The 11,884-nt window shown below is 45.7% G+C and overlaps 2 protein-coding genes across 3 annotated transcripts in view; one reads left to right on the top strand and one right to left on the bottom strand.

Moving 5' to 3' along the window:
* Positions 1-3,861: 3,861 nt before the first annotated feature.
* On the top strand, positions 3,862-6,318 carry TEX38 (testis expressed 38). 2 transcript variants are annotated; one of them, XM_084786669.1, is made up of 2 exons: positions 3,862-4,038; positions 4,595-6,316. In XM_084786669.1, coding segments are annotated over exons 1-2 (606 nt in total). In that variant the 5' UTR covers positions 3,862-4,037; the 3' UTR covers positions 5,200-6,316. The 2 variants fall into 2 exon arrangements, with proteins under 2 accessions (XP_084642795.1, XP_084642796.1); XM_084786670.1 differs by having other exon boundaries at positions 3,865-4,038; positions 4,674-6,318.
* Positions 6,319-8,193: 1,875 nt separating this feature from the next.
* The window catches only part of EFCAB14 (EF-hand calcium binding domain 14), a 41,565-nt gene continuing 37,874 nt past the window's right edge, over positions 8,194-11,884 (bottom strand). Inside the window, exon 10 of the mRNA XM_084786612.1 lies at positions 8,194-11,846. Coding sequence (XP_084642738.1) covers positions 11,671-11,846 — 176 coding nt within the window. The 3' untranslated portion in view covers positions 8,194-11,670. The remainder of the gene's footprint in view (positions 11,847-11,884) is intronic.

Genomic DNA, 11,884 nt, shown 5'->3' with positions numbered 1-11,884 from the left:
CCACCATCGTCTTCACCTGCTGAACCAGGTGTGCACTTAGGGACAATGATGTCATCACTGTCCTGCTGCCAGCACGATGGCAGTCACATGGAAGTCCTTATCTGGTCCTTAGTAGATAGGAACCCCTCCTGAGGCAGGAACAGAGACTTGAAACTCTTCAACACAGCCTGTGCTCTGACACTAGCCTCCGGATGCTGGGACAAAGCAGTGGGAGCTTATGGAAGTCTGCCTCTGCTGGATGAGTCCTGGCTCAGGATTCTTGCATGTGCTGTTTCCTCTGCTCAAACAGGCACACACTGCGTCCTCTTTGTCTAGAACTCAGTTCACATATCAGCATCTCAAAGAGATCTCTCTTGATGAATTCCCCCATCGCGAAAAAACACTATCATAGTGTGTGGTGGGGTAGGGCACACGAATGGAAGTCAGAAGACGATTTTGCGAAGCAGACTCCTTCCTTTCCAGGGTCCGGGAATGAACTCAGGTCACCAGGCTCACATGGCAAGTGCTTTCAGCCTGCTGAGCCATCTCAGCCCCGTCTTTCTTTATAGTCTATTTTTACTCTACTTCACTGTGATCTCACTCTACTTTTTACAGAAGGTATCACTATCTAAACCTTTAGAACTGTGGTGGTTTGAAGGAGAAATGTCTCCTGTATACTCAGGAGTTTGAACACGTGTTCCCCTGTTAGGGGCTGCTGTGGCCCTTTAGGAGGTGGAGCCTTGCTGGGGGAAGTGTATCACGGGGGTAGTAGACTTTGGAGTTTGTAGGCTTGCCCCATTTCCAGTTACTGCTTTCTGCTTCTTGCGTATGGACAAAGATGTGTTCTCCCAGCTTCTTGGCCTAGTCACCTGCTGCCATGCCTTCTGTACCATGGACCCCCTGTCTGAACCGTAAGCCCCCCCCCCCAAAAAAAGGGAAAAAGGAATCCACATTTGACAACAGAAAAGTAACTAAAGCAAGCAAGCACCATGTTTACATCAACCCATGGAGTTTATGTTTTAGTGGAACCAGGTAAATGGCCATGCTTGTATATAGAAAAACAAGAGAAATACAGATAGGGGGATTGCCCAAGCAGAGATCTGAATGAAACGAGTGGTTTGTATGGATACTTGCAGGGAGAGCAACTAAGGGGAACAGCAAATGCAAAACATATTGTACTGTTGTGAAACAGCTAGCAAGAGGTTATCCCTTAGTAGGGACAGAGGTAGTGATGACACAGCTGGGTGGTTAATTGCTCAGGCTTTGGAGGCTGTGGGTAAGAATTGGCTTTTGATGGAGCGAGGTGCAAAGTTGCCATAGGCTTTGAGCAGAGGAGGAACACATCCTACTCTTGAGAGGATCATTCTTGTCACGGCCCCTCCATTAGAGTCTGTGTGATAAAATGTTATCACAGAACTGAGGCGACGACCCCTACTCATTTGGGAGAGATTCCTGGAAAGTGGGTCTGATGTTCTCGGCAGGAGTAGGAATCGCAGCCCCCTCTTTTTCTTCTTATTCATTTGTTCTGGGAACATTTCGCTTTTGTTTTCACTTGTCCTATCTAAGAATTTTTCAGATGTAACTGTGTTGCTAGGCGACCCTTTACTTGAAACTGCAGCCAAAGGTCATTCAGTCAAGCTTACTAAGTTCTGTTCCACTTGTTAATGTAAACATGGCTAAGAATTAGTCACCAATGAATAGTTTATATTATGACTTATAAAAAAGTTTTGAGTATGACTCTAGATAGTGGCAGGTGAGCTAAGAAAACAAACTGTCTTGACTCACAGATGTTTGGCATAATGAGAGAATACTGGCCTTTGATAAAGAGATAAAGAGAGCATATTCACTGATACCAATCTAATGACTTATGAATGACTGTTAAAGATTGATGACAGCATCCTGTATTTTGATTTGTATGGAAAAATAATGTAACCACGTGTGAACGCCCCCATTTTAAAATATGTATATAAACCTGGCTTGCTCGTCTCTAAAACATACTCATAATCAAACAGACCCTCTGTGTTTGTTTTTCTCTTGGTCACTCGCCTATCTTTGTCCGACACTTCGAGAACTCCTGACCCAAGGACTGATACCTGACTGAGATGGTCCGTGGCAATTCTGACTGCTGGAACTTGGAGTATGTGGAACAAATATGGAAACTTCCAAGGGTAATTTGTCCTACTTTAAACCCCAAAGATTAAGTATCACTTAGTAGACAGGCGAGGAAGGAGGTCAGCCAGACTGTTGGTATGTGACTCTGAAGTTCTGAGGTATGTTCCAGGCGGGAGGAATAAAGTTGTGAATTGCCAATGTCTTTGTGTTCTTTACTATTGTAAATGTAGATAGAATACTAAAGACTGGACCCTGGAGCAATGCCAAGGCTCTGAGACCAGAGGGCAACACCAGCAGAGGAGGAGGACGAGCATCATTGGGTGGTAAGGTAGAGCCAAGGTGAAAGACATTCTGGGAAGAACTCTGTAAATAGGGCTCTCCTCTCGCTCTGAAATGTCCTCAATTAAGCTCATGTTTTGAACACGTTGTCCCTAGCTGGTGGTGCTAATTTGGGAGGTTGTGGGCACCGTGAAGAGGTTGGGTAGAAGGTCACACTGGGTAGGACTTTGAAAGTGATAGCCCAGACCTTGGCTCTAGCTTCCTGATCTCTGCTTCCTGTTTGCTGTGATGTGAATGGCTGCCTCCTACCACATGTTCCTCAGCAGCCATGATGTTCTGCACCCAGTCTGCCATGGGACCAAGCCACTAGCGGCTGCACCCTCTGAACAAGAAGCTAGATTAAGCCTTTCCTCTTTACATTGTCTTTATTGGGTATTTGGATCATAGAAACACACAGGTAAGGAAGAGTGTCCCAGGCCACAATGGGAGACTATAAAAAGGAGGAAAACTAAATGGTAAGATTTCAGGTTGGGACCAGTTGGCCCCTGGAAGTTGACTTAGGCTTAACAGGGAAAGGGCTTTCTAACTGAGCTACTCATTAAATGGATGAAGCTGCCTTAAGAAGTAATGAGCAAGGGCCTGGATCCAAAAACCCCGGGGGATTGGTTGCCAGTGAGACCTGCCCCACAGGGCTCAGACTTCTGACGGAAGTTGGACTAGACTAAGTCTCTTCTGGGAAAAGAACTAAACGGACTATTTGTTACACAGCAGGGTTGATGTGTGTGTGTGTGTGTGTGTGTGTTTGCACGCGCGCACATGCGCGTGCACATTCAGGGGTCGGGGAATAAGCAGTCCTCAATGGTAAAAGGAGAAAAGCATTCCTAAGGCAGGAAACCTCATGAGCAAAGTTCCCCTGTGTTTGGTGTGTGTGTGTGTGTGTGTGTGTGTGTGTGTGTGTGTGTGTGTGTGTGTGTGTAGGGGGATGTCTGCTGGCCTGACCAGAAGGGAATGGAGTGTGAAGGGTAAGGAGGGAGTTAGGTCAGAAAGGGATGCAGGATCAGATAGAGGAGAGCTCCCATAGGGCCCAAGAACACTTGCCAGCACTTGTTGAAGGAAGGAAAAACAGAATTAAGAGACTGTAGGAGCCAAAGGAGGCGCTGACCACTTGGTTCCCTTGAGCTGGTTTTCTTCTGACAACTTGGCCCAATTATTTGTTGAGGGCAGACATGCCCAATTCTGTGTGTGCTCTCTGTCCCAGGCAGCACTGGGGAGGATACCCAGTGGTGTTTCCTTGCTCCCCAATCACATGATTAGCCCCCTGAGAATGCAGAGGCCTTTCCCAGGGCTGCTGCATGGGTTCACTGTGAGGAGGAGGGCAGACAACTCCGGGGGCTCAGCCTTTGGTAGAGCAGAAGGTGACTGTTGCTTATGAGATGCCACAGGATGGGTTTGTTGCTTCCGTTACCAGGACTACTCCACAAACACTGGGCCAGGAATGCCGGGCGGACAGAACCTGATGACCTTTCCTTTAGAGAACAATGAGACATAAGCCTTCCGAGGGCTCCTATTGGTGGAGAGATGTGGATTTCCTCTCCCCAGAGTGATAGGCTGGGTGTCAAGGCTGAACCTTTACGGAGTCCCAAAATGAGGACCTGAGCCTCCCTGGCAGTAAGTGTACCACCTCTAGTCCCTGCCCCCCAACTTTGTGCCTTTGGGCATGGGGACAAATGGTTAGGGAAAACCTTTTTTCCTTTTTTGTTTTTTGTTTTTTTTTGGGGACAGGGTTTCTCTGTGTAACCTTGCCTGTCCTGGACTCGCTTTGTACACCAGACTGGCCTCAAACTCACAGTAATCCCCTGCCTCTGCCCTCCTGGGATAACAGATGTGTGCCACCATGCCCGGCTGGGAAAATCTTTTGCCATGAATGGACGTGTGGTGGCTGCTTGGAGTGCTGAGCAGTTAGGTGATAATCTTTTCTAGAATCATAAGGACTCCTGGAAGGCTGAGTTCTTCTAACCTAGTGTTTCTTATCTCTAAATAGCTTTAAAAAAAAAAAAAAAGGATGCCTTAAGTACCCTGGAAGTCTAGTGTTGAGCCAGAGAATGAGGGGGAGGAGCTGAGGCAGAGTGACTGGTGCCGAGGTCAAAGGGGGGTTGTGAGAAAGAGCTCAGGCCTTACATTTGGTGCATCAGCCAGCCAACCTCTCTCTTTCTCACTGCCTTAGTGTGGATCTCCTTGTGCGTTGGATTCCTGGGGCTGTGCTCCATGCTAACAGGCAGCTTCATTCTCTTTCTGCACTGGAGGAAGAACTTGCAGAGAGAAGAGCGTGCCCAGCAGTGGGTGGAGGCGATGAGAGCCTCCGCGTTCACCTACAGCCCACTGCTCTACTGGGTAAACAAGAGACGGCACCTCGGCATGAATACAGCCATTAACACAGGCCCTCCCGCTGCTGTCACCAGGACCCAGCCGGACCTTCTGAAGCCAGATTCTCCGTGGGAGCTGGGCATCTCTGAAGGCAGGAACTATGCTGTGCAAGACGGCGGCCCCGAGGGTGAAGCCTCTGGTCCTTTGCACAATGTTCCAGATGTCCCAAAGCAGCCCCCGCCTTCAACGGTGCCACAGTCTCAGACTGACTCCCCACTCCCACTCCCCATCTTTCAGGAGGTGCCATTTACCCTGTCCCTCTGCCACCTACCTCCCATGCTCAACCACTCTGTCTCCTACCCTTTGGCTGACGGCCCTGAAAGGAATGTTCATTTCTATTCCTTCCCTACACTGGCCCACGGAGCAAACTGCTTTAACGCCAAGCCTTTTGCTTCAGAACTGTAGTTTCCTCTGTGAGGGTGGGAGCTGCAGGTGCAAAAGGTTCCCTTTGGTAGAAAATAGATAAACCTGAATGAGCTGATGCTGGAAGGAGGTCACGGCCACCTGGACATCACATCATGGAAGATTAAAAAAAAAAATCAACTTTCTCCTCTGTCTCATTTGCTCTGAGAAGGGCAATGTCTTTTTGCGTTCGACTGTGGCGGTCTCTAAGTCAAGCTACTCATGAGGTTCATGTTGCACTGGAGGTTAGCATTTGGGAGACATTGAACCAATACGTGTGGCTGGACTCAATACCCCTCCATCCACTATTTAAGTCTGAAAGAGTGCCAGGCTAGGACCTAGGTGTCCGAGAACTGCTGACAGTAGGATGGGAAGCACAGTCGCCACAAGAGGACAGCTGTTGAGGGCATTGGTGGCCTATGTTGGCTATGTCATAGGCCGAACAAATGCCACTATGGTGTAGAGGGACTGTTATTTACTACGTATTGATTCTTAGCTGGCTATCTTTGTCCCTTAAATATTCCCAATGCCAAATGGCAGTTCTGGTCCTCCTGTTAAGAGGCAGACTCAGGTTTTGAGGGCATCTGCCTTCATTCTCGCACAGCCAGCTCTCCGCTGCACATCTTCCTGGGGTCTCCCTTCTAGCATCTCTATCACACTCCATGGCGTCTTTGCTTAACGTTGTCTTGTTACAACAGTTAAGCTAACTGCATTAGTGTGTGAGGGTTGTCATAAACTTGACTGGCAGACTGGCCAGGGCATCTTCTAGAATCACACCTGTAGTTTGTATCTCACTCTTCCTTTCCTGTTTTTCTCCTGTCTTCACGATTTTGAGATGGGGGCTCACTATGTACTGCAGGCTAGCGTGGAACTTGTGCATGTCAGGCTGCTCTTAAGCTCCTCCTCACCCTGCCCCCGTCTTCTGAGTATTGACTGGGATTACAGGTTTGTGTCCCCATACTTTGCTTTATTGCTTAGATCTTTCTTTAATAACACAGGGTTTCTTGTGTTATCTTGGCTGTCCTGGACTTTGTAGACTCACAGTGATCTGTGACAAAGCTTAATCTTTCCCACACAGGTTGTATAATAAAGTGTAATTGTTAAGAAACAGAGCCAACAGTGATCACCAGTCTCTGCCTTCTCAGTGCTGGGATTAAAGGCATGCTACCACACCTGGTTTCAAAATTTTTCTTTAATTTTATGTGTATGGATGTTTTGCTTTCATGTATGTCTGTGCTTGTGGAAGCCAGAAGAGGGCATCAGATCTCTGGGGCTGAAGTCACAGACAATTGTGAGCCTCTTTATGAGCGCTGGGATCCTCTGGAAAAGCAGCCAGTGCTTTTAGCCATTAAGCCATCTCTCCAGCATTGTTTATATATTTCCTAAGATATACATGGCTCCTCAAAAATTAAGATATCCACTATGTAGGAATGTTACTATCTCCTGAAAAATGGTCAATAAAATACTGACAAAGACCAACACTACCTATTTCATCACAGCTTTAAGATTAAAAGGACTGGCTCAGCCAGAGAATAGAAATTTTTCCTTTTCATCCCACCCCATCTCCTGTAAGAGTTGTAGTACTGTAGTACTGAGTATTGGGGATTGAACACAGGGTTCTGCTCATGTTTGACAAGAGCTCTGCCACTGAACTATGCATTTCTAGACCTTTAACTGGGGAAATGAGCCAAACCCATGTTTGTAAATGCTGTAAGTTTTATGTATAAACTCCCTGAGGGCAACGAGAAGAGGATTCCCAGGATTTGGTGAATGCAGTTAATTTTTCTGTATATGGAAACACCCAGTTTATGCACTCTCTCTAGCAATGGATTTTAAGCCAGCCCCCCCCCCTGCAAGCCAATATAATGTTAAAAAAATGCTCTTTAAATAGAATCTGAAAACAAAACATACCTAAATGGAGCTTGCGGTGGACATCAGAGCAGCCTCACTCCTCACTTCATCTTGCTCCCCCTCATCCCAAATATGCCCAAAGCCTGAGCCCTACGGCCTCTGTTTCAGGCCACACACTGAAATTCTTTCATGACTTTTTTGAAAAACAAAAAACCACCAAACAATGAATTTCATTAGGGTTGGTTACCAGTGTCTGGCCACACTAATGAAAAGAACATCCCTCCCACAACAACCATTACCTTCATTAAGTCCTAAGGAGGGGGTGGGGGCCATGAGCTCCTTCCTGATCCATGGCAGGATATTGGCAGGCCCAGTTCCGTGCAGGTAGTCCTGGCTAACATTGGGTTTGAGAATTCAAGAGCCATACCAAGTTCCAAGTCAGCATTCTACACAATTCCATACTTCCTCCAGCTCTTATACTCCGTCTACCCTTCCTTCCATGATCCTTCCTGAACCTGGAGGGCATCTGTGGGTGCCTCACCTTGACTGGTTATGGGGCTCTGCAGTGTGGCCTGTGACCTTCCTAGCCACAGGCTTATGCCTGGGATTACGATACTAGTCATGAATCAATCGCCTCTTGTGGAGTGGTCGGCCTCAAATGCTAACAGAAGCTGGCTGGGTACTCCTGTAGCAGTTGTAGTACTGTACTAGCAGGCACATCTGGCCTTGCTGGTCAGTAGTATTGCATACAGGGTCCACAGCTGACCGTTGATGACTTTTCTCCCCCAATAGCCTGCAGAGTACCATCATGCATTATGAGGGCTATCCACCAGGAAGGAAACTTCCTGCCCAGGTCCAGCTTGATTTCTATCTGGCCAGCAGAGTATGTGGTATCTTCAGCAAAGGCCTTACAAAGGGCAACCACCTGCAGAGACAGTTCTTGCTTTTGTTGTTGTTGTTTTTAGCCCCAGGAGCCTCCTCGACAAAACATTGTAATCTAGGGCAGATTCTTGAACACTGTTTTGTGCCACCAACTTATAGCCTTTGATTTCAAGAACGGTAGCAAGGAGGCCACGAAAATAAGGATTAAAGTAGGTGTACCCCTTTAATTATCAGGGGAGTGGGCAAGATTTTACTCAGACACAGTGAGAGAAAGGAAATGTTTTATTTAGATAAATTAAAATGACTATATTGATAAGAAATAAGTAAAGCTTAAATGAAATCATGAAAACTTTGCATCTACTCCCTAACCAGAACCAAAATTGCTTATCTATTACCAAAATAGCTCCATTAATATAAAGTAGATTTACATTTCTTAATATGAGAAAACAACAAGATAGGTTAGGTTTATATAACAAATAATACACGCTCTCTGAAGTCTCAGGGATACCAAATGTGTTCTGGCTTGAATATGAGAGAAGGGACCACATCTAGATGGTTGGTAAGCAAGCCAATGAGGTGTGCAGAAAACAAAAGCTGTCACTAAAAACAACTCCATAGGCCATTATGAGTGTGAGCCCATCACAGTCAGAATCTTCAACTGTGACGCTGAGGGGCGTGTATGTGTGATGGGGCTGTGCCCAGCAATGGCACAGAGAACACTGCAATGGATGGGGTAAGAGCCAGTAGAGAAACGAGATTGTCCACTCCCCAGCTCTTTTGCATTCGAGACATTCTTAAGCACCAAGCATCCATTGCTCGCCTCTTCCTGAAATGTCACTGCAGTCATATTTAAGCCAGGTACCTTTTGGAGACAAGATCTCACTATGTAGCCCAGAGTGGACTAGAACTCATTACTTTCCTGCCTCAGGCTCCCAAGGGCGGGGACTAGCTTGAGGAAGGTCTTTCAGTAAATATTATGCTAGATGGTACACAGGCACACAGCAATAAAGCGAAGGACCAAGGAGCAAAGCACTCAGCTGTTGAGTGATAAGGCCAAAGGATTTAAACCCAAAGCCAAACTCACCACCACCGTCCCGTTCTTCTTTCAGAGGCGATCTGTGGCTGGTGACGCTTGACTAACACAAGGCACTGGATGCACAAGTTAAGACAATATTCAAATGACACCCCAGTCTGTACGGATTGATGGGCTCTGGGGGCTCCTAAGCCAGTGGATCTGTTTTTAGCCAAGGAGGATAAGATCTGCCTTTGCCCAGGAGATCTGGGAGTGCCTCAGGCTGGACGGGAAGGGTACCACACAGCAGAGGACAGTTACGGCTGCCTCAGGTCAACTTGGAAGGGAAGGGTAGAGGACAGCACATGGCTCAGGTGATGCTGGCAGACAGGCTTCAAGTGGAAAAACCAGAAGACAGACCAAGAAACAAACCCTGCTTCCTCACTGAAAAGCATATACCACAAAGAGTTAAGGTGTCTTGAAAGTATCTGCCTACAAATAAGAACTTGAAACTAAAAAGGACAAGCTACATTACCCTCAGTATATTTCATATAAATCAGTTCTCAAAAACAAAAAACAAAAACAAAACAAAAAACAAACAAACAACAATAAAAAACCCTTCCAGGTACAGACATACTATTTATGGTACAATATATACAAATATAGCAGAATAATTCAATTTATTGCTAGAACTGTATTTGGTTGTTACAAAATCTGTAAGGGTGTATATATTAAAAAGAGGGGGAGTATGGAAGGCAGCCAGAAGAAGAACAAGAGTTACCTTCAAGTTACCTAAAGTGCCAGGATAATGTTGAACTGCATCTTTAACCTTTCCAAGAAGGTGACCGTATATATGAGCAAGGCAAATGTTAAGGCAAAAAATTTAAAGATGGAGAAATGGGAGATAAGAAGTCACATGCACAGGAAAACTTTATCTTGCCTTCACTGAGTTTTAATATAGGAAAAAAAAAATGCCAACAGCAAGCTGAATGTCATGTAAAGGAAACAAAATACAAAACCAAAACAAGCTGCTGGGCCTGGTGGTGCACGCCTTTAATCCCAGCACTCGGGAGGCAGAGGCAGGTGGATCTCTGTGAGTTCGAGGCCAGCCTGGTCTACAAAGTGGTCCAAGACAGCCAAGGCTACACAGAGAGACCCTGTCTGGAATCCCCCTCTCCCAAAACAAAACAAAACAAAACAAAATAAAAAACAAGCCAAAAATCAAATGTCTTTAAAGGTTTAAGGATACTAGACTGTATCTATAGTTGACAGGGCAACTTGAACAAGATTAAACGGGAATAATTTGCATTAAAGAAACCTGCCATGCAACAGCTTCTCCAGTGTTTCCCTGACTGGCTACAGCAGAGTGACGCTCTGTACGGACTTCTACTCATGTTGCCCAGAGACTCCTAGGAACAACACTGAAGTGTTCTCAACATGTTGGTGACGTGTTGGTTTCCTTCTAGTCAGACCTTTCATGACTTGCCCACAAAGTGTGTAGAAGGGGAAGCAACACCCTTGCTTTTCAGACCTGGAAACCTGCCACCATCCCCAGGAGGCCTCTGCTCCAAGCCTGCCTGCTCACTGTGGCATCCTCTGGACAGAAAACCTACAGCTACCTCTGAGTGGACAACTGCGAGAGAAGACTGTGATTTCATGTTTCATTTGACCACATTTTGGCTTTAGGCATCCTGCCAAGAAATAGAGCAAGTTTTGGGGTAAAATCCCAAAGGAGTTGTTTCCTGACTCAAAACTCTAATGCTCTGGGAACTAGTTTGACATAGTGACCAAGGACATGAGCCTTCCCATTCCAGACTGGAGGTGGTACTGAGGCAGCAGGCAGTCACAACAGTAAGGGAGTCTGGAGTGGGGCTGCGGAGAAGACAGTATAGCTTGCTTGGGGGGAAAACATAATTCCCTACTGAACAACTTCTATGCTCATAAACCTTGAAAGTTAATTTACAACTGAGGAAAATCCCAGAAAGATTTCTCTGGTCCTTAGATTAGGAATAGGAAAACAACCCAGAGTCTGACTTTCCTGAGCTTGGAACTGGCACTCTCTGCACAGCATCCATACCTGAACTGACGCCCCAGCTTCCAGGCCAGACAGACCCTATGGTGGTAGGAAGGCCTTTGAGGGCTTCCTTAAGAGATGAGAAGACTCTCAGCCACCACCCAGAGCAGACTGTCAATTACTCATAACAAGTCATGTGTTTATCCTGTTCAAAGCCATTCTTTTGACTTTCTATACAATATGCACACTCTTTCATCTTATATATTTACAAACAGAAAAGACATCTTTCAAAGAAAAGACATATCCAGAGGCTCTATAAAGTGCAGCTAATTTAAGGCAAATCCATATGAATTATAAACAATGACTTATTACCTCTATATACACACTTTCCAGCTTTAAAAGGTAAATTCTCTTCCCCTCAAAAACAGGAAAGAGGGCTTTATTATTTTTCTCCTGGCAACTTGAAGTTACAAGGTCTCACTGGCTCTAGGAAATCATAGATTTCCAAACATCATAAGTAAATTTTTTTTAAAAAAATAATTTTTTAAAATAGCATTTTCAAACGAGTTAAAAGGTGGCAATGTGTCTGCTACAGTAGTGTGAAGGGCTGGAGGGCTGATGGGTTAGTCAAGAGTTTTGTTTTGTTTTGTTTTTAAGGTAAGTAGATTTTAGGTAGTCCAGGGTACACATCCATTTCAAAGTATGCCTGATAAGACTAGATACCTAAAGCTGCTCTCAGCTCCAGGAAGGAGTATCTTCCATCTCCATTGGAATCAAATGCTCTCAGGCTCTCTGGTTTTGGCATGGCAGAACCTAGGGAATTCCAGATTTCCTGGTAGGTCAGCATTCCATCCACATCTTGACCACTTTTGTGGAATAAATCCTGAAGATCTGTTAAACAGGAATTACAAAACAGACATGTAGTGTGT

Source organism: Acomys minous (genome assembly GCF_964271855.1).
Source record: "Acomys minous genome assembly, chromosome: 6".
Classification (NCBI taxonomy): domain Eukaryota; kingdom Metazoa; phylum Chordata; class Mammalia; order Rodentia; family Muridae; genus Acomys; species Acomys minous.
The sequence above is the reverse complement of the archived record's forward strand: the minus strand, read 5'-3'. Positions and strand labels throughout refer to the sequence as shown.